Here is a 23396-nt window from a genome sequence, read left to right as displayed (position 1 = left end):
TGTAGCTCAGTGGCATCGCACCTACCTGGCAAGAGCAAGGTCCTGAGTTCAATTCCTGATACTGGAAAAAATATGTGCGACAAACTGTGCACGGTGGCACATACCTATAACCCCAGCACTTGGCAGGCTGTGGCAAGAGGATCACTGTGAGTTCAAGAGCAGCCTGAACTACAAAGAGAGATCCTGTCTCAAAATGCAAAACACAAACAAAAGAATATATGGTACATACTTTCTAATGTACTTGCCTAAAAACTTTATTTCCTATTTGCCTTCCATCTATAAAATTAAGATAATAATAGTCCCCACTTTAAATGTTGGATATAAAATTCACATTTATGTCAATAGTATATATTCATAAATATATATAAGAGTGTTTTATACATAGTACTTGTTTGTTGCTTTCCTTATATGATTATTGTTTTAAAACTGAATCAAAGTAGCTAGTGATATATTTGGTGAACTCCTGAAGGGGTCAGAGAATATTCGCATAGTAGCCTACACAAGCTGAAAAGGAGAACTGATTTTTAAAGAGATATTGCCATTCTTATGTACATTCTATAAGTACACAAGAGGAAATAAGCTTTTACTTTGTTGTATGAGTAAATAGACCTGTTAATATAATTTATAAAATTATAAGAAGTTCCTTGAAAATAGATAATATAGTTTAATGATCAGTTGTCATGTCAAGATACAGAGCGGTAAGCCAGGTGTGGTGGCACATACCTGTCATCCCACCACTCAGGAGGCCGAGACAGGACAATTGCCACAAAGTTGAGGCCAGCCTGGACTACATAGAGAGACCCCATCTCAAAAAGATATAGTAGTACCAATAACATAACATTATGGATATCCCCTCCTCTGTCCCCCATAAAACCCCTCATGTATTTGTTTTTTGTTTTGTTAATTTCTTATTTTGTTCTGCTTTTTAAAAGGGATGCAGTTGAAAAGCTTCATAGTATGGATGATGCCTTTAAAAAACAAGTAGATGCAATTATTGAAGCTCATCAAGCTGAAATAGTACAACTGGCAAGTGAAAAACAGAAATGCCTTGATTCTGCAAATTTAAAGGTATTGTAAATAAAATTCATTCCAATAATTAGTATTAATTGGTTATAGCTAAGTAAATTAAATCTTTAGAAATTACAAAGAAGAAGGCCAGCATGATTTTACAACCTAATAGATGAGGGATGTTGCAAATATCATGAAACCAGGCTTGGTAATACTTAGATTAGTGTGGAACATAATTCTGATGAAGCCAGAATTATGTTTGATTCTCCATGACCTGGAAAAAATATTTTCTTAGCTCTAACCAATCTCATACGGAAATTCTTTGGTTAGGCATAAGTGAGGTGAGAATGTGAACTTATTAAACATAATCTAAAATAACATAACCATCACTACTTTAGAAAAGTTCTCAAAGAGTTCTTTATTATTAGGGTTCAAGACCACCTTGAACTCTGTCACCTTGGTATTGTTGACAAATGAGTTTCAGATAATACAAGAGCAAGGGCAAATATCTGAATCACCTGTGAAGCTTTTTTAGTAATACACATTCATGAGCTTCCCCTAGAAACTTGAATACCTGGATGAAATCCAAGTATTTTTAAAATTTCACAGTTGATTCTGGTGTGACCCCTCTGTTGAGATCCACTAGATTCAGGCATAGTTGTGAATCTCCATTTTTCCTTGATTTTGAAGTGGCAGTAAGAAACTAAGGTATCTAAGCCAGAGATTCATAAATGAGCAACTGGAAAGGAATAAGCAACAGAAAGGCAAAGTAATGCTACATGTAGAATACAAAGTTCTGTGTTCTAGTGAAATTACCTTCAGGACTCTATGCAAAGAGAAAGAGTGAGTAGCATCTTTAGAAGTAATCACAATGAATAAAGAAGTATAACTTCCCCCAGAATTATTTTTAGTTTAAGTCAGTAGATATTTCAGGTATTTAATTTATCATCTACCAGCTGTTTAACAGGAGTACATTAGATAATACAAAATAGAATGTAAAATGAGGAAAATACTGGGTTCAGTGTTAGCCCCCTGCCAACATGAAATAATATTAAAGGGAAGAGTTTGTTAGAGTTAGAGAAATAGAACCGGAGTTTAAATGTGATAATCAGGTATTTAAAGGAGAATTATGGGCGTCACACAGAGGTGACAGTTTAAAAGTAGAAATAATAATTTTCTAAGAAAAAAAATCTTCGGAAACTAGTGTTAGGGATTAGAAAGAATAAAGAAGAAGAGGATGGTCATATTGATGGTATTGAGGTATTTATAAGCCAGAGATTTTTCTTTTCTTTTTTTCTTTGTTTTTTTTCCTCCAGTATCTGGGATTGAACTCAGGACTTTGCATTCAGCACTGCTGAGCTAAATCTCCAGCCCAAGAGATTTTCAAGCCAAAGTTAACTGTACCAAATACAGAGATCTTAAGGGAACATAAATCATAAAAGTAATATCTCAAAAAAAATGATGATATGTAATCACCAACAGCACTTTTAGAAATGCACAACCAGGGATTTAGCTTAGTGGTTCGGCTACCTGCCTTGCAAGCGTAAGGACCCAAGTTCAATTCCCGGTACCAAAAACAAAAACAAAAACCCAGAAATGCACAGCTGGGCATGATAATGTACACGTCTCCAGAGGCTAAGGCAGGAAGATTGCAAGTTAAGGCCAGCCTGGGCAACTTAGTGAGACTCTTTATCAAAAGATGTAGCTCAGTTGTTCTGTGGTTCAATTCTCAGTGGAATAAAGGAGGAAAGGAGTATAGTACAGACTACATCGAAGAGAAATCTGTAGAAATTGGAAAATCTGTAAGGATATTGATGTGTAAGATAAACTTACAACTCAGTGTTTCTACACAGCAAAGGATGGTAGGAAGATTAAGTCACAAACATGGGTTTGTTTCTTCACCCAGGTACCTAGAAATTGCATGACCTTCAGCAGTTTTTCTAAGCTTTAAAACAGAGTTAAAATATATTATCCTTGGGCTGGGGATGTAGCTCAGCACCGCCACACCTGCCTGGCAAGATCCTGAGTTTGATCCCTGGTACCAAAAAAACATTTGTGTATATTATCCTTTTTCACAAAAATTCTATGAGAACTAAATAGATAATATAAGTGAAAATACTTTAGTTTTTTCCCTATTAGCATTTGATAAAGTTATATTTTACTCACCTTACTGCATTAAATGAATCATAAAGCACAAAATGCCTAAGAGTCAATTGTTGTCTTCTTTCTTTCAGAATGTATTAAAAAATACATTTTATTATTAAACTAAAATTAATACTTATATATTGATTCAGGTTCATCGAGTTGAAGAAGAAATGCGTGAACTTTTGGAAGAAACATGCAAGAACAAAAAAGCGATGGAAGCAAAAATTAACCAACTTGCTTGTGCTCTAAATGATATTCAGCGAGAAATGTAATGGTTTTGAGAACAAATTTAATTGAAATGGACCAGCAGACCTCTTGTAAAAATAATTAAATACTGTAACAGTAGTAACTAATATGACTTTGAAATGTCTCTTTCTATACATTTCATATTGAATATTTTAAAAGATTTTTGATCAAGTATTTATTGTATATGTAGGTTTTTATAATACATTTTTAATTATGTATATGAGAAAAATACCTATGAAAATACCTAGACTTAGAACACTTTCTTGTTTTTGTGCTATACATTGTTTGGTAATTACACATTTGCCTACTGATTTGTAAACAAAGATTAATATTTTGCCTATTAGGCAAGTATTTTAATCATTGTTGTTAACCTTATTGTGTTGATAAAGAACTAATTATAATTATTGGTTGTCCTTTAGCTGATGTAGGTCTCCATTCTTTTAAAGCGCTTAAATGATATAGACAAAAAATATTTGAAATCTGTATGATAAAAGATGTGGCATTCTTAAGAAAGCAGATGTATGGGCTGGGGACTTAGCTCAGTGGCACTGCACCTGCCTCACAAGTGCAAGGTCCTGAGTTCGATTCCTGTTATGAAAAATAAAAGCACATGTAGCCCTCTCCACATCACGCATAATTATCCCTTTTTTATAATGCATATGACATTTCACTAAAGATTACATTTAAGGTCTTATAAATAATTGTCCTAGAAAAGGAGCACTACTATGTCATTCTCCCTTTTAATCACAATATATGAAAAAAACTGATTTTGCAATGGAAACACTCATTTCATATCAGATCATCTATTACCATTTTATTTTTGTCACTTCTTAATGCTGTGTATGTAGAATGGAAACCTATGTACTATTTCTCCCTAATGTTTCTGAGAGGAAGAAAATATGATTATCTCTTTTCCCTCAACCCAGTGGTGGGGATGAAACCCAAGGCTTTATGCATGCTGGGCAAGTGCTCTACCACTGAGCTACCTACATGCTAGCCCTAATACTGTTATTTTTTAAAAATTAATATCAATAATAAACTAAGTTTTATAAGTACACTTCATACTAAAAATCTGTGGAACATCAAGAGAAAAACAGAATCGTATCTAGCCATGTTATAGTTGTTGGGAAACTTAAAATCTTGAGAATAAGAAAATATGATTCATATTACAGAGGAACAACAGTACAGCAGCTGACTGCTCATCACAAACAGTGCAGGCCTGAAGGCACTGGATGATGTACTATAGTTGAAGTGGAATAAAAGGAATTGTTGACCAAAAATTCTCCATCTGGCAAAACTATTCTTTAAATTCAAAATAAAGACACTCTTAGAAAATACATTGCTAGCAAATAAATATGCTTTAAAAAACTTACTAAAGAAAATCTTAAAGACTGAAATTATATCAGACAATTCAAATCCACTGAAGGAAACTGAGTATTATAAAAGATAAAGTGGGTGGGTAAATTTATATATAAAATTAATTTTGACTGGAAGACAATTATATTTATAACACTGACAAGCATAAATTTGGAGGAAAAATACAGCTATATTGTAGCATAATTTATATGGATTTTTTTCAGATTAGTATTAAGTGAATGACCTACACTGAATTTAATGTGTATTATAATCATAAGCATAGCCTCTAACATAATAAGTTTAAAAATCAGCAATGGAGGTTCTACTTACAGAATTGCAACACAGGTTTGCAGACCTGCTTCCTAGCAAAACAAGCCTAACTGGGGAACAACTATTTAATTTAGAAACTGTCCTAGTGGCATAGAGCAAATGAGGAAACATTTATTCAACAAAAACAAATAAGTAGGAACAGAAAAATCCTGTGGCAGTGAACCAGGAACTTCTCCCCTTCCTGACCCTCATTTCAGCCTGATGAAAGCACACTGAATGGTTCTGGCCAGAAAGATATTTCCTATCCCTCTGCTCCCAGTCAAGAGATTCAGCATCTCACCAGGATGAAGAGCTTATCAACATCATCATCCCTTCCAAAACAAATTCCTTGTGACATCAGCCAAAAATAAGAAAACACTTCTTTTATCCTGCTGTCAGACATATGGCAGAAGTTCCATCTATCCTCGGAAGGACAGGCTCAAAATACTGGAAGCCCAGTTACCGTCGCTCTGGCTCACTCATTAGGTAGAAGTTTCCTACTGCAAGAGGCAAGCCTTGAAGACCAAGAGACAACTTAGGGCCCTACCTAGCACCTGGAGTAGTGGCTCATGAGATTTCTGACTAGGGGCAACCAGCTGGAAAGCGCTCCAAAAAAGGAACTGAGTGTATTTGAAGCAAAATGGAAAGTTCAAGCTATGAATACCCACCTAAAAAATGAGATTTTTTTTTTTTTAATGGAAAGCACTTAATAAGGGGCTGATAGCAAACAACCAGCCAGCTTACTGGACAAAAGCAATGGGAGACTAAGGAGCCTTTTTCTGAAGGCAAAAACCAAAAAAATGACCAGATTGCTTCTCAGCCTTTTGGCTAAGATCAAGTGCAAAAAAGTGACCAGATACAGTTTCTATTTGAGTTTAATTCATATTTAAGCAGTTGGTGTCCCAGGATTATGTAAAAAATACTAGAGCAAATAACCAGCAGGGAAAGGAAACTAAGCACTACAGAAATAAGAAGAGAGAAAAACCACAAAGTGCCTCTGGGCTGCCTTGTAATCTAGTGGTAGGATAGTTGGTTAACATGTGTTAGGCCCTGGGTTTTTTATCCCAGCAGTACAGAAAGGAAAAACTAATCCAAGGTAACTACATTCCTGATTCTGCACCAGTTAAACATAAGTATCAAAATTTTATTAATAGCCAGGGAAAGAAGCCTTGCCTGAAATACTGTGCCCAAATGGCTAACATATAAATAAAAAGCCTCACAGATGACAGAATTAATATTTGGAGTTGGTACAATATATTCCTTCAAATAAATGTCCAGTTTGCAAAGAGAAAAATACAAGACATGCAAAGAAACAGTGTGTGGGCTAATGAGGTAGGGGAAACAAAACTACCTGTCAGTGTACTCAAATGTTAGTTTGAAGTAAAACTCAAAGCAGCCAGTAAAAATATCTTTAAAGAACAAAAGGAAATCATGCTTTAAGACTGATTATACTGCTCATCAAATAAAAAGAATATCAAAGATAATCATATAGATAGTTTTTATTTTATGGGTGTTTTATTTTTTAATTTTGTTTGCAGTGCTGAGGATCAAACCCAGAGCCTTGTACACACTAGGTGGGGGCTATACCACCAAGCTACATCCCTAGCCCTGAAATAATTACATTTTTAAAAATGAAAAAGTTGAAAAGTATACAATAATGGAAATTTTAAATTACTATGAAGCTTATAGTATATTTGAACTACCAAATGAATCAGTGATTTGGAGATAGATTTATAGAGAGTATGCAATCTGAAGAAGGGAAAGATTGGAGAAAAATTAACACAACCTCAATGTGGATCACATTAAGCACATAGGCAGACTTAGAATAACAAAGAAGAAAGATTGGGAGCATGTGTGTGACTCTAAACTTCAAATGTGAGGGGAAAAAAACAAATATACATCTAAGAAACAACTTATTTCAAGGAGCAAAAGCACAAAGACAGACGAATCAAATTAAAATTATTCAAAGACAGCCCGGTGTTTAGCTCAGTGGTTCTGCTGCCTGCCTCTCAAGCACAAGGTCCTGAGTTTGATCCCAGGTACCAATAAATAAATAAATATATTTTTTTTTTCTGTTGGTAAAATTTTTTTCCTTTTATTGAGTTTATTGGTACATTTAAGGTATACAGTTCAATTCCATTCATTATTGGGATCTTGTACCTTTACATGACAGGTCTTCTCATTTTTTCCCCTTGTCTGTGCCCTCCCTTCACCCCCCTCCTCCCGTCCCCATTTACAAACACTTTATTTCCATTTTTTTTCATTTTGTCATATTTTTTTCTTTTCCCTTATTGCCCTTCCCCTACCCTTCCCATTTTCCCTACACCTTTATCCCTTTTCTTCCTATTTCACATTGTCAATTATATCATTAGGATCTTATGTACTATTATGGTTTTTCACACCAGAGAAACTATTCAGCACTTACACATGTGTGACTTATTTATTTCACTTAGGAGTATATCCTCAGTATGTATCCATTTTCCTATGAATGAATCTAATTTCTCATTCTTTATGGCTGAGTATAAAAGTACTCAAAGAGAAAGCTTAGAAAGCAAGAGTAGAACAATTCACCCAAGAAGTCCAATAAAAGCACTAAAATTTCTGAACAGGATTTAGCTCAGTGGTTCCGCCCCCTGCCTTGCAAGCACAAGGATCAGGGTTTGATCTCCGGCACCAAAAAAAAAAAAAAGAAGAACAAAGGAGGCTAGAGGAAGTGGGATGACATATTCAGGATGCTCAATAAAAAAAACTTTAACCAAGACTCATGCTGCAAAACTATCTTTGAAAAATAAACATACCTAAATTACATTTGGGAGAATGTGTTGCTACCAGACTGAACTTACAAAGTATACTGAAGGAAGTTAGTTTCAAGTCACTGTAATAGCAAATAACCCAAGATACTAATTTGAACCCGTATTTTTTTTAAAAAGTACTAGTAGTGGTAATTATGTTATTGTACCAGCATATTTATTTGCCTTTCTCCTTTTAAATGATTAAAATATAAAATGACATGCATATAAATGTGTTATTGAGAATATGACTTATCAAAATGTAACAGTTCACACCAATATAAAAGAAGTGGAAGCAAAGGTCGATTGAAGTAGAGAAATAACAGATGGCAACTTGAAACTGCAGAAACAAATGGAGAGAATGAAAAGGTAAAGCAAAGTTAATATAAGAAACTAAGGGCCTGGGACTTAGCTCAGTGGCACCGCACCTACCTAACAAGTGAAACATCCTGAGTTTGATCCCCAGTACTGAAAACAAAGAAACTGTATACTTGCTCTTCTTTTGTCAGCTTAGTACACAGAAAATTACACAAATTGCTATAAATATGTATAGTTGGGTTTGAATATGTATAATAACACAAAAAGAGGGTTTAGAGCTAATGAAGAGAACAGTTCTAGCAAGCTGAAGTTAGTATTAATCTGTTGTATATTCTGATAAGATGTATGGAAAGCCTTTGAGCAGTAAGAAATTAAAAGAATTAAAATGTTACACTAGAAAATGTCCATGTAACATGAAAGGAGAAATAGAACATTTTTTTTTAATTTGGCATATAGAAGACAGATTAAATGGCTGAATTAGGCAAATATAAATAATTGTGAATGGAATAATCCAACCATTTGGTAAACATAGGTGTAAAAGTAGTATCCAACTATATGTTGCCTACAGGAAACACATTCAATTTTACTATAGAAAAATGTTGAAAATAAAAAGGATGGAAAACATATATCATGCAAACAAAGCTGAGAACAATTACAAGTATATATGCACTAAATGTCAGTTCACTGATTTTATTAAGCAGAAAATATTTGACATAAAAGAACAAATAGATACAAATACAATCAGAGTGGAGGACTTTCATGCCCCACTCTCACAAGTCAATCAGGCTGAAATAAAAGAAATTAATATTAGAGTTAAACCACTGCATAGAGCAAATGGATTTAACAGATATCTATAGAATGTTTCATGCAATACAGCAGAATTTATATTTTCACCTGTCCATGGAACTTTTTCCAAACTAGACCCAATTTTAGCATAAAGCATGTCTCAGTAAATACAAAATAAATAACATCTCACACCTTCTAGGATCAAAAAGGTATGAAAATGGAAATCAACAGAAAAACACCCACAGAAACTACAAAAGCACATATAAATTGAATAGAACACTTTTAAATGATTGATGGCTCAGAAAAAAATCAGGGAAGAAATTTTAAAATCCATATAATCAAATGACAAAATACAACATTTCAGAATGTGAGAGACACAATGAAAGTAGTTCTAATGGGGAAGTCCATAACTGTGAGTGCCTACATTAGAAAAACAGAATGATCACAAATAAAAAACCTAATGATATATCTCATAAAACAAAACAAACCCAAAGCAAGTAGAATGAAAAAAATTATGAAGAGCAGAGCAGAAATCAATGAAACTCAGACCACAAGAATACATCAATGAGTCAGAGTTGATTCTTTGCAAAGATAAATAAGACTGATAAGATCTTAGTCAAACTCACCAAAAGAAATAGGAAAAAGACTCTCCTCAACATAACTATAAATGAAAAAGGCAAAATTTTAACAGACACCACTGAAATACAGAAAGCTTTAAGAAACTATTTTGAAGACATTTCAATAAATTGGAGATTCTGAGATAAACGGGTAACTTTCTAGGCACATATGACTTACCCAAATTGAACCTAGAAAATATAAATCCCTGAACCTACCAATAACAGGCATTTAAATAGATGAAGTAATAAGAATTCTACCAATTAAGTCCAGGACCCAATATATTTATAATGAATTTTACCAAAACTTCAGAGAACTAACATCAACATTTCTCAAACTCTATTGAATGTGAAAGGGAGGGAACACTGCCAAACTCATTCCATAAGGGTAGCATCACCCTTACATCAAAATGACAGTAGGGCTCAACAAATCAAAATGCAGATCAATTTATTTGATAAACATAAGTGCAAAAATCCTCAATAAGAGGGTCAGGGATTTAGCTCAGTGGTTCTGCTGCTTGTCTCACAAGTACAAGGTCCTGAGTTTGATCCCAAGTACCAAAAAAAAAAAAAAAAATTGCAAACAATTTAACAAATTATTAAATAGGTCACAAATCATAAACAAGTCAGCTTCTCAAGGATGCGAGAATGGTACATCATACACAAATTAATAATTGTAACACACAATGTAAATAGAATCAATACAAAACATAATGATATGATCATCTCAATACATGCAGAAAGAGCCTTTAACCAAATTAAACATTCTTTCACAATACAAATTCTGATGAAAACAGACATACAAGAACTTTACCTCAAATTGGTAGAGCCATATGTTACAAATCAATAGTCAATATCTTACTGAATGGGGGAAAACTTAAGGCATTCTGTGGGAGACCGCTGGCATTTGACATTGGAAAAGTAACTTCTTCTACGATTGAGGCATTGACACAATCTATGACTCTATTTGGCTTTTCTGAGATGAGGGTCTCAGCTATGCAGATGAGATTGACCTGGAGCTCACTGTGTAATCCAGGCTGGGTTTATGGGATTATCCAGGCTGGGTTTATGGGATTACCGGTGTTGACCTAGAGCTCACTGTAATCCAGACTAGTTTTATGGGATTACGGGCGTGCACCACCACGCCCGGCTCAAGGACTTTGTTAAATTTGACCTTTGATCTCCTCCCTAATATTGCTTGATGTTTCCTGTTGGCTTTCCTTTAAAAGGAGCTGTTTCTGTGTAATAAATTGGACCTCTTGTCTCCACACTATTGAGTGTGCTGTCCTTTCTCAATCCTCACTCCCCAACTCAGGTACGTTCGTGATGTACCGGACCGCCACAGCATTCCCTCTAAATTCACCAATGAAACAAGGGGGTCCAATCTCACCTCTCCTGTTCAAAATGGTATGACACTGCTCCTTTGATGACCAAGTTATGGTCCTGTGACTAGGTCATTATATGAATTGGTCACTGAGGAATTATAAATAGTATGTACATTACAATATTTGGAACAAAGAAATGGTCAAAGAAAACTCCAAATTGATGACTTTGCTTTTATTTGCATAACTCTTATATGCAGTGTTGTATAACAGAACATAAAACTACAGTATTATACTGTACAGTACAATAAGCAAAAATTATAGTACTGTATAAACAAGGTATATTTTACAAAAAAGACATTGATCCTTTATAAGTAAGATGTACAGAACTGTACAAAAAAAAAAGATGGACCATAAGTCTGAACAGGAGGTGATAAGTCCAAACAGTTGTTAAACTGATTGTTAAACAAGGCCTATCTATACTTGAAACATTAGCCCATCCAGAAAAGTAGAATAAGCCCAAATAAGTGTAAGTATGCACTTTAAGAGCCTAGTAAAACAAGAACAGTCCAAAACCAGAGCTTGTACAAGGAAGAAAATTATGAAAATCAGAGCAGAAGTCAATGATACAGAGACAAATACAATACAAAGAATCAATGACTCAAAGAGCTGGTTCTCTTAAAGAATAAACAAAATAGAAAAACCCTAGCCAATCTTACCAAAAAAGGAAAGAAGAGACACAAGTACAATTAGAAAGGAAAAAGATGACATCATGACACTGCCAAAATTAAAAAAAATATATTACCAACTCAAAAACCTTTATGTCAAAAACTTAGAGAATTTAGAAAAATGGAGACATTCCTCAAAACATATAAATTACCAAAACTGAACCGAGAAGACTTAAATATCTTGAACAATCCAATAACAGGCAAGGAATTTAAAGCAGTAATTTTTAAAATCTACTAAAAAGAAAGCTCAGGACCTGATGGATTCACAGCTGAATTCTACAAGAACTTCAAGGAAGAGCTACCACTAATGCTCCTTAAACTCTTTAATGAAATCAAGAAGGAAGGAGTATTCCCAAAATCATCCTACCCTGATCCCAACACCAGACAAAAATCCAACCAAAAAAGAGAATTATAGGCCTATCAATCTAATGAACATAGATGTAAAAATCCTCAGAGAGATACTGGCAAACAGAAAGCAACAAATCATCAAAAAGATCATGCATGGTGACCAAGTAGGCTACATTCCAGAGAGGCAAGGTTGATTCAACATATGTAAATCAATAAATGTAATTTATTCACATTCACAGAAGTGAGTACAAAAATCGCATGCTCATCTTAAAAAATTCAGAAAAAGTCCTTGACAAAATCCAACATCTATCCATCATAAAAATCTTGAAGAAAATAGGTGTAGTAGGATCTTATCTCAATCTGATAACAACCACTTATTACTAACCTACAGCAAACATCATATTAAATAGGGAAGAACTTAAAGTTCTCTCTCTCTAATTCAAGAACAAGATAAGTATGGTCATTATCACCACTCCTGTTCAACATAGTCCTAAAAATATAAATCAGAGCAGTCAGGAAAAATAAAGAATAGGAAAGGATGAAGTCAAAAGAATATTTGTAGATGACATGGTTCTTTACTTACAAGACCCAAAAAATTTCACCAAGAGACTCTTAGAGTTAATAACCAAATTCTGCAATGTAGCAGATAAACAAAATAAGCACAAAAAAATCAACAGTGTTCCTGTACTGTAATAATGAACTCGCTGAGCAAGATGTTAGAAAAACAATTCTATTCACAATCACATAAAGACAAATTAAATATTTAGAATTTAACCAAACTAAGGAAGTGAAAGACCTCTACACTAGAAATTACATCACTCTGAAAAGAAATCAAGGAGAATATTAGAAAATGGAACGATACCCCATTCCTGGATAGGTAGAACCAATATAATCAAAATGGCCACAGTTTGTAATAGCTAAAACTTGGAAACAGCCCAATTGCCTATCAACTGGAGACTGGATAAAGGTGTGCTTTGTTTTGTATGGTTTATAAAATGGAGTACTAATCAGCTATAAAAATGAGAAAATAGAGACATTTATAGCTAAATGGATGCACATTGAGGTCATACTCTTAAGTGAAATAAATAGCACACATGTGTAAATACCGAATAGTTTCTCTGGTATGAAAAACTAAGTGTAAATGAGGATCAAATTATACAATTAATAATGTGAAATAGGAAGAAAAGGGCTAAAGGCGTAGGGGAAGTGGGAGGGGTGGGGAAAGGAAAGAAGGGAAAAAATAAAAGAAAAGGAAAAAATGGAAACAAAGTCTTCATAAATAGGGAAGGGTGGAGGGAGTGAAGGGAGTGCAGGGGAATGGGGGAGAAAAGAACCAAGATACATCATGTAAATATCCCAATGATGAATGTAACTGTATTGTATACCTAAAATGTACCGATAAACTTAATGGAAAAAAATGGCCATATCTCCAAAATTGATGTACAGATTTAATGTAATCCCAATCAAAATGCCAACAGTAAAATTCATATAGAACCAGAGAGACTCAGAATAGCAAAAGCAATCCTACAAAAGCAAAGAAAGAGGCATCACAGTTCCATATCTGAAAGTTATATTACAAAGTTACTGTGATTAAAGCAAGATAAAACTGGAACAAAACAGGCCCATGTTAATCAATGCAGCAGAGTAGAAAAAAGAGAAATAGTCCTAGGGATGCTCAATTATTTGATCTTTCACAAAATGACCAAAAACATACACTAGAGGAAGATAGCCTCTTTAATGAACGGTGCTGGGAAAATTGTATATCCACATGCAGACAACTAAGTCTAGACTTATACATCTCATCATGTACTAAACTAAAATCAAAATGGTTGAACGATCTAAATATAAAAACAGAAACATTTTATCTGCTGTAAGATAACATAGGTAAAACTCTTGAAGATAGGCATAGGCAAGGACTTTCTAAATATAACCCCAATTGCATAAGAAATTGTACCAAGAATTAATAGATGGGATCATAACAAATTAAAAATCTTCTGAACCATAAAAGAAATAGCCAACAGAGTGCAGAGACAACCTACAGAATGGATAATATTTTTGCCCACTATTCCTTAGAAGACTACTATCTAGACTATATAAAGAACTAAAAAAGAAAAAAGAGAGACCATCCCCAACTAAAAGACCCAGTACAAAAAAAGGGCAACCAAAATGAATAAATATTTCTCTGAAGAAGTAAAGATGGCCAATAAATACACAAAAAAATGTTCAATATCTCTGGCCATTACAGAAAAGCTAATTAAAACAATACAACAAGGCTGGGGATTTAGCTCAGGCAAGAGCAAGGTCCTGAGTTCAATCCCCAGTACCAAATGGCTATCATCAAGAAACCAAATAAATGACAATGTGAAATAGGAAGAAAAGGGCTAAAGGTGTAGGGGAAGTGGGAAGGGTAGGGGAAAGAAAATAAGGGAAAAGAAAAAATATGAGAAAATGATAAAAATGGAAACAAAGATTTTTTTAAATAGGAAAGGGTAGAGGGGGTGAAGGGAGGGCAGGGATAAGGGGAAAAAAATGAGAACCAAGACCTGTCATGTAAAGGTACAATATCCTAATGATGAGTATAACTGTACTATATACCTAAAAAGTACCAACAAACTCAATGAGAAAAAAAAAAAAAAAAGAAACCAAATAACAAATGCTGGCAAGGCTGCAGGGGAAAAGGAACTCTTCTACATGTTGGTAGTCAATTTGGAGATTTCTTCAAAAACTAAGATTAGAAATTCAATTTCACTTAAAAGTCATCATAGTATAAGGATACGTTCATACCCATAGTTATAGCAGCACATAACATAATAGCCAAATCTTGAAAATGGCCTATATGTCTATCACCAGATGAATGGATAAAGAAAATGTGGCATTTATACACAATTGAGTAATATTCTGATTCATAATGAAGAATAAACTTGAGTCACGTATGGAAAAATGTATGCACCTTGAGGCTACAATATTAAGTGAAATAAATCAGACTCACAACTTAAATATTGCATTGTTTCTATGAGAAACCCAAACTATGAGTAAAGAACAAAATGAAAGATAATGGGAAAATGAAAGATAGGTCTTTTGCAAAAGGGAAGACTAAGGGATGGAGGAAGTATGGAGGGAAAAAAGGAAAAGGGGACATAAATAGAATCAAGATATGTTATGTACATATACCAACTCCCATGAAAAATGTAATCATTATGTACTACAAAGATATATCAATAAACAATAATAATATAATTATATAAACTGCCATCCCACTTAAAGAAAAATTATTTTATACCTTTGCATATGTATTTTGCTTCTCCTTCAATCTGCTTCTTACTTTCTCCTCTGTTATCTACTATGAGGAATTCTTTTTTATCATCTCCCTGCTATTCATAATGAAAAAAAAAAGATGCCTTGCATATATAGTCGTAAACAATATGTACGTTGATAGGTTTTCCTTGATCTTGTACGTTATGAAATCCTAACACTCTAAAAAAGAATCAGTCATCATATTTAATAACTAATATGATCGATAATATGACAGGCCCTTGTAAGTTTCCTACTTCCTTCATTTTCTACAAAACTTTCACTTTCATTGATTATCCCGGCCAATTTTCTGGGTGGACAGCAAGAGCATAGAAGCACCGGACACCATGCTATCCAGCAACACCCTCACCCCCACCTCTCAGTCCCACTTTGCTCCTGTAGTTGCCATGGGTTTCGCTGGATTATCTCATATCTGTTTGTCAGTTTTTCACTTTCATCTGCATATTACCGTATTTGTTGGTAATACACCCATCTGGCTTATAAATTCTATTTTCTTAGGACATCTCATGGAGAATACGCCATGGTAAGAAAGCAGATATTTTTTTTGTTGGACAGTGGTAAAGAGAACTTGATTTGTACTTTCAAACCCTGGAAGCCCTTCCTCACTTCAGGATTGGCAACACAGGCATACATCATCTATCATTTTGTAAACATCACTGAATTTTAGAAATCTGTGTGCTTTCTTTTTGAAAGAATATCATGCTCCACAAAAATTCTGTTTTTTTGTTTTTTTTTGGTACTGGGGACCGAACTCAGGTCCTTGTGCTTGTGAGGCAGGCGCCGGAAACAGAGCCAAATCCCCAGCCTGAAAATTCTGAACTTTCAGAGCAAATCCTTTGTGATGAACAGTTGGCACAAGTCTATAAGAATAATATGATTTCCTTTTACCAATTAAAAGATGAATAACTTATCAAATTTCAATTAAGGCTGTTGAATAAATCGATACATTTAAAAATCATCATATGATTAGTACTTTCATAATTTTTGCTATGTCTTCATACAACACAAATATGGGTTTCTTATATCAGATTTACTAAAATTAACCTATTTTTTAAAACTAAATAATTTTAGCTACAATTTAAAGAACATACATGAAATAATTTTCTGATTTTTATTTAACATTTTTCAAATTCACATTATGTTAATTATACTAATCTTTAAAAAAGACAAAAGCCTGCTTAACTATTATCAGCTCAAGTTGTCTTGTGTAACACTAGTGGTATGTGTACCAAACACTGGAGGAGACACATAAATTACTGAATGGTGTACTGATTGAGGAAAGATTCCAAGAGTCAAAGATAATATGCCTTTCTTCCCTTTATTTTTTTTTTAAATAGCATTTTCCCCCCTGAAGATTCTAAAAACACATATCATTTCATTTGGTAATGAATATCGCTAACATGGCTTAGTTGGTACACAACCTTGGTGAGCTTGAAATTTTGCTAAATAAATTACTTAACATTTATAAATATACATCATTATGTAAACATTTTTATATATAAAATTGTTTATGTTGCTCTACAGTGGAGCAAGACAGGATGATACTATCATCAAGGTTAGCTAATTATCAGATATCTCCTATCATTATCTTGTTTTATTTCTGTTGTAGGGATATAGCTTTCCTGCATAAAGTAAGAATGCTGTATATTAGTGACAATTTTTTTGTTTTGTTTACAAAGCTTTTGACTTAAAATTATACTCTTTGGTGACAAATCCAACATTTTTCAACTTTGAGTTGGCAAAAACAGATTGCCCCTGAAGTACAATATTTAAGTTTGTGATCCTAACTGGGAAATGTATACTATATCTGAGGTTTTTTTATGTGTTGGCTTATCATCTAGACAAGCTGTCATCTTATGCTTTGATGGTTTAATGATAAGCATTTTTATCTCACTAAACTTTCAAAGAAATGTTGGCAGTAGCATTGTTTCTAGAGGGAGAGTTGCCCAGCAACTTGGATTTTCACAAAGATCTTAATAGCTTCCAGCTTCAGTAAATGTTTGATCATAATTTGCCTTCCTGTTTTATCTACAACAGTAGACAGAGGGTTGTTGGGGGATAAGTAAATAGAAGCTTCTACTACATTCTAGTTCAATGTTTTAAATTATAATGAACTTGGATTTCTTGTTTTTATATTTGAATACATATGGTTTCTACATTTACTGAATTTCAAACTCTACACAGTCTATCAAGTGTTAATTTAATGAAGGTGAAAATTAAAATTTTGCATTCTGATTTTACAAGATTATGATAAATAATTTTGTTAACAAAAATTTTTTAAAAGATTCAGCAATATTAAAAAAGCTTCTGAAGCCAAGTGTGGTGGCACATACCTGTAATCCCAGCACGTGTGAGGCTGAAGCAGGATTGCAGCAAGTGCAAGGCCAGCCAGGGCTACACAGTGAGACCCTATCTCAAAACACACCCATACACACACACACACACACACACACACACACACACACAAATATTTTTGAATTATCAGTCTCTCTGATCTTCAGCAGTTTATAGGGAAAAGATGTATTTCATTCTCTTCAGTATTTCCCAAAGAGTAACTGTGTTCATAGGTATTACCTGAAATTGAAAAATGTAGATTCTCAGATCATATTTTCATACCAAGTGTTCATTTGTTCTCTAGGGTCTGAATTTAAGAATCCAATAGAAATGCCTGCTAAATTGTGAATATTTTCTCTTTAAACCTCAGCTAATTTGAACAAATGAAAAATGTATTGTGAAAAGCACAAATACCAGTGCAGAATGATTTTTCAAGTGACCTGTTAGCACCATTAATTGTAAGGTAACTCCTTTACAGAAAAACCCTTTAAAAAGACATTAAAATATACTTCCAAAATTACTGAAATAGTTATAAAGTAAAACTATATGTTCTGATCAAGCATCCCCAAAATTCGTGTTGAAACTCTAACCCCAAAGTGACAGTATTAGGAGGTAGTATTTGGAGCCTTTGGGAAGTTATTAGGCTTAGATAAGGAACGAAGATGGGGCCCTTGCAAGAAGAGAACACTGAAAGCTGCTTCTGTCTCAGCCACATGAGAACAAAGTGTCAAAAGCCACTCTGCAGGACAGGAAGAGGCCCTCACCACAACGCAACATGTTGGTCCCCTAACTTGGTCTTGAAGCATCTAAAAGTACGAGAAAATAAATTTGTTATTAAAGCCATTCAGTTCACAATACTTAATTATAGCAGCCTGAGCAAACTAAGACACCAGACAAAAATTTTTTTTGGTATGGGGAATGGAACTCAGGGCCTCATGCTTGCCAGGCAGGCACTGCACTGCTGAATTATATATCCCAGCCCTAAAAATGTGATTTTAGATTTAGGGAGAAGAATTATTTCCAGAAAAATGATACTCATGGACAGGTAGAACAATAGGTATTTGTTATCTTAACAATTCCTTTTTGGAGAGCCACGCCTGCTCCTGACTCAGCCACCAACGCTCAAGTGCTGGGAGGAAGCCTGGGACCCGATCCACCGCAGGAAGGAGAACCACGCCAGCTCCCGACCCAGCCGCCATCTCTCAAGCACCGGGAAGGTAGCCGCGGGGGCGCCCCTGAACCCCCATAAACCCTCCCCCGCACTCTCAGACCTCCTGACTGTGCCAGTCTTTGGACCCACTCTGCAAAGACAGAGGTGGTCATCAAGGGTATTTTTCTGAGTTCCCAACTTTGAACATCTTTAAAGAAAGGGCGTGGGAAACCTGTAATAGAACATTGCGGAGTTCAGCCATTCAGAAGGATGGGGAACTCAATCTGGGCCTTACAGCCTGAGGTCAGTCAGCGTCAGGGGGTTCAGCCATCAGCTAACTGAGATCAGGGGTCTTGCATCCTTGCTCTGTCTGAGCCATTAAATGGTAAATACACTATATTGAAATTTTGTTCACTGCAGACATGTTCTGGATTGCTTCTTGATTTCAATTTAATTCAAATGATTTAGGGTGATAGACTACTGACTACCACAGGTGGTCAGTGTCCAAGTTGTGCTTGATCTTAATGTGTCGCTGATTGTATCACTTGGGGTAAAGCATTGCTGTTGATTTGATGAGCTGTTTTCTCTGATGTTATGAAGATGAGAATGTCTGTGGGTCGTTAGAGACACAGAAGCTAGGGCGCAACTATACCAGGAAGATTTGGGTGATAATCCAGAGATTAAACCAAGGACAGTCCGACAACAAAAATAAAAATGAGAAAACACTTAAGCAAGACACAAGGACAGACTTCCAGTTTACCAATGGCAAACAGTAGGGCAAATGAGCATGAAAAGGCCGATAGTGAACCACCAGGACACCCTGAACTCAAAGCACAGGAAGTAACCAAACAGATCAATCAGGATCTGGAAAAATTCAAAACAGAAATAATTTTCCAGACAACCATAGAGATAGTGAGCAAAATGGAAGTCATGATTCGAGACTCTAGAGCAGAAACTGACAAAAAAATAGATGAGCTCAGGACCATGATAGAAGCCATGAAGGCCCAGCATAAGAAAGAAATGGAAAAAATAAACGCCCAACATAGGAAAGAAATGGAATCCATAAAACAGATTCAAACAGATATCCAGGAGATTAAACACTCTATTGAAAGTGTACGCAACAGAATAAAAGAATGCGAAGATAGGCTCTCAGATATAGAAGATAAGATTGCAGTCAGTGACCATGAAAAGAGAGGTCTCTTAAAAACAGTAAGAGATCATGAGAAATCGATCCAACAACTCCTAGATGATGCAAAGAAGAATAACATAAGACTGATAGGAATACATGAAGTAGCAGGAGAAAATACAAATGACTTAAAAAAGCTGTTTGCAGAATTAATGACAGAAAACTTCCCAAACAGAGGGGAAGAATTTGACATTCAGATAACTGAGGCATATAGGACCCCAACTAGCTACAATCAAAAAAAATCTACACCTAGACATATAATAATCAAGATCCCAGAAACCCAACAGAAGAACAAAATACTACAAGCAGTAAGAGAAAAGAAACAAATCACATACAAAGGAAAGCCCATCAGAATCACAGCAGACTTTTCAACACAAACCCTTGGGGCAAGGAGAGCCTGGAATGAGATATTTCAAGTACTAAAAGAGAACAACCTCCAACCTAGACTGATGTATCCAGCAAAACTCTCTTTCAAAATGGATGGGGAAATAAGACACTTCCACGACAAAGAACACCTGAGAAACTACATGAATACCAAACCAGCACTACAAGCAATTCTAAACAAGATCCTAGAAAAAGACAATGAAGGCAACAACACCATGAGGCCCAACAGAGCAAATCAAATAGGCAAGGCAAGAAATTAAAAGGAGAAGGTGAAAAAGTAAAAAGAGTCAACAAAAGGCCAATAACATGTCAATAATAAGTCAGTACATATCAGTTATAACCAGCAATGTCAATGGCCTCAACTCACCAATCAAGAGAAATAGACTGGCAAAATGGAATAAGAAGCAAAATCCAACAATATGTTGTATACAAGAAACACACCTAGTGCAAAAAGAAGCCCATAGACTGAAAGTGAAAAGATAGAAAACAATTCTCCATGTGACAGGAGCCCAGAAAAAAACAGGGGTAGCAATCTTATTTGCAGACAAAGTAAATTTCAAACCAAAACTGAATCTAGTATTATTGATGTAGGACAGTACTGTATCATACCTCTATGAATGTAAAATATCTAGTACCTGCTTTATGATACATAGTAGGGACCGTGCTTTATCAGAGCTACATTTAATGATATTACTCTAGAATGTTCTCTTTCCAGATGATGATTAAGAGGCTAATAGAAAAAATGGTGCCAGGTACCACAACAGCAACAGAACTTTGCTGTTGTCTGGATATTATTCTTTTCTTTGTTTTTTTTTTTTTTTTTTTTTTGTTTTTATGGAATGTGCTGAATGTCTACAATTTTGTTCAGATGACCGCAGAACCTGGAAAAGCTGTTGCTGCTATCGATGCATAACATACTATTATTAGTCTTTATATATATAAATTGAATTTTGGGAAACTTTAACGGTGCTGCCAACTTTGGAAAAAGTCATCCCAATTTACTGTGTTGACTTGGCATTGTACAGAAATGGACAACCATATTGGTCTAGAAATGTTAATTTATTTTTATTTTTTATTTTTTTTCCATGTATACGGGGTAACACATGGTACTAAACATGTAAGGTTATATCTACATGGGTTTGATTACAGAAACTATTTAATAAAGTATTCGCTAAATAATGAAAAAAAGAATAACATAAGACTATAAGAGCGAGAAGCAATTTAAATATGTTCAGGGACTATATTCATGTCCAGAATTAAGGATTATTTTAATGTTACATCATTGCCTTTTCTCTTTTACTTTCCTTTTTAGTTTTATTTTAGGATTCCCTATTTTTAATGTTCATACAGAGATTTCTTTAACTGAAATACCGAATAGTTTCTTTGGTGTGAAAAACTATAATAGTACACAGGATCCTAATGAGATAATTAATAATGTGAAATAGGAAGTAAAGGGCTAAAGGCGTAGGGAAAGCGGGAAGGGTGGGGGAAAGGTAATAAGGGAGAGGGAAAAAATATGAGAAACTGAAAAAATGGAAATAGTGTTTGTAAATGGGGAGGGGAGGAGGGGGTGAAGGGAGGGCAGGGACAAGGGGAAAAATGAGAATCAAGACCTATTATGTAAAGGTACAGAATCCCAATGATGAATGTAACTGTATTGTATACCTAGATTGTACCAATAAACTCAATAAAAAGGAAAATAATGTGATTTTAATTAATTCCTGTCCTTGCATATTATAACAGAATACGCGTTCCTCAAATTAATTTAAATTACTTAAGAAACATTGGACAAGAACAAAAAAATTAATTAGCAAAATTGTTTCGGCTATCAGGTCATATAGGTATAACAACTAAATGCTCAGATTGTATTAATTTTTTTCATATTTTACTTCAGATTCTTAATTCCGTTTTGTTAATAGTGTTCTTTGATTAAAATAAAAGCTGCCTGGTCATTAATAAATTTGTCTGCCTGTGAATAGGAACTATTAGCATTTTTGCTAATACTTTGATGCTGCTGACTGTCAGTTTCCTCCAATTCAGAAACTGTTGTTAATTTTAAATTGCTCAAAATCTTATATGAAAGTTTCTTCACTAATTACTGTCTTATGGAGTTTTTATTTGTTTAATATTTGTTGAGTGCCATGTTCGAAGTGTCATGTGACATCAAGACATTAATTTGTCCTGATTGTCAAACTTCTGCAAATAAAATGAGAAGAAAGCACTTTTCTACTCAGATCTGTGTAATTTCATTTACCATCAATATTTTAGCATATCACGGAAGCGCAAAGAACCTGTCAGTGTCTAATATTCCAACGAATTCAGTGGTTTGGCTAAAAAAAAAAAAATTTTTTTTAAACTGTTTCAGGAGATCCGGATCAAACGGTGAGAATTTGAACAATTCACAATCTTTGCCTGCACGTCAGTTAATCCAAGAACGAAGGAAAAGCTTTGGAGATGACTATTAAAAAAACAAAAAAGAAAACACTCCATGATTTAGCTTTTCTCACCTTGTAATCTAAAGATGAACTACAGAATAAAAACTTGCATTTGGATCAAGTCACTGAAAAGCCTGCAAAGGAGCAGACAGCTGAAACAGCCGAAAGACCTAGTGACCGACCTCTAATCTTTGCAGCTCTACAACCAGAAAAGCCAACCAACTTCACAACTCAGACATTTCTGGCCGCTGTGTTTAGTGACCTTGTGCCCAGATTGAAGTCTTCTCTTCTATTTTTTTTCTTTCTGCAGCGGCTCGAGCTCGCCTCCGCTCTGGACTGCTCTGCACGCCGGGCACAGCCAGGGTGAAGCGCTCCCCCCCCCCGCCACACCCACGCCTCCCGGCGCGCGCCTCCTTCCCACAGAAAAACGCGTTTCCCGGCAACAGCGGGCCGTGGCGTCACTTCCGGCCATTTAAACTGGGTCCCAGCGCTCGCAGCCCCAGCTCCTCTTTTCCACTCCCCCTCCCCTCGGCCGAGGGTTTCCTTCCCGCGTCCCCGGGCTTGGGGAGGGGGCGTAGGCAAGGCGCGCGAGCGGCCGCGAGTTCCGGGCGCGGCGCACCTGTTGT

General features: G+C 35.1%; 2 protein-coding genes across 8 annotated transcripts in view; both read left to right on the top strand.

The window, feature by feature from the left end:
• Positions 1 to 3681, top strand: part of Lrrcc1 (leucine rich repeat and coiled-coil centrosomal protein 1) — a 31790-nt gene extending 28109 nt beyond the window's left edge. For 2 of the 7 annotated variants that reach the window (XM_010645303.3, XM_033760340.1), the window contains 2 exons: positions 933 to 1068; positions 3303 to 3672. In XM_010645303.3, the coding sequence (XP_010643605.1) occupies positions 933 to 1068; positions 3303 to 3425 (259 nt within the window). In that variant the 3' untranslated portion in view covers positions 3426 to 3672. Of the gene's footprint in view, positions 1 to 932; positions 1069 to 3302 lie in introns of all 7 variants that reach the window. The other 5 variants (XM_033760343.1, XM_010645304.3, XM_010645305.3 and 2 more) reach the window with 5 other exon arrangements.
• A 14596-nt stretch (positions 3682 to 18277) lies between these two features.
• Positions 18278 to 23396, top strand: part of E2f5 (E2F transcription factor 5) — a 27550-nt gene continuing 22431 nt past the window's right edge. Inside the window, exons 1-3 of the mRNA XM_010645318.3 lie at positions 18278 to 18392; positions 22857 to 23027; positions 23081 to 23394. Of these exons, the coding sequence (XP_010643620.1) occupies positions 18278 to 18392; positions 22857 to 23027; positions 23081 to 23394 (600 nt within the window). The remainder of the gene's footprint in view (positions 18393 to 22856; positions 23028 to 23080; positions 23395 to 23396) is intronic.

Source organism: Fukomys damarensis, unplaced genomic scaffold (assembly GCF_012274545.1).
Source record: "Fukomys damarensis isolate Sample0158 unplaced genomic scaffold, DMR_v1.0_HiC HiC_scaffold_5, whole genome shotgun sequence".
NCBI lineage: Eukaryota > Metazoa > Chordata > Mammalia > Rodentia > Bathyergidae > Fukomys > Fukomys damarensis.
This window is presented reverse-complemented; position numbering and strand designations above follow the sequence as displayed.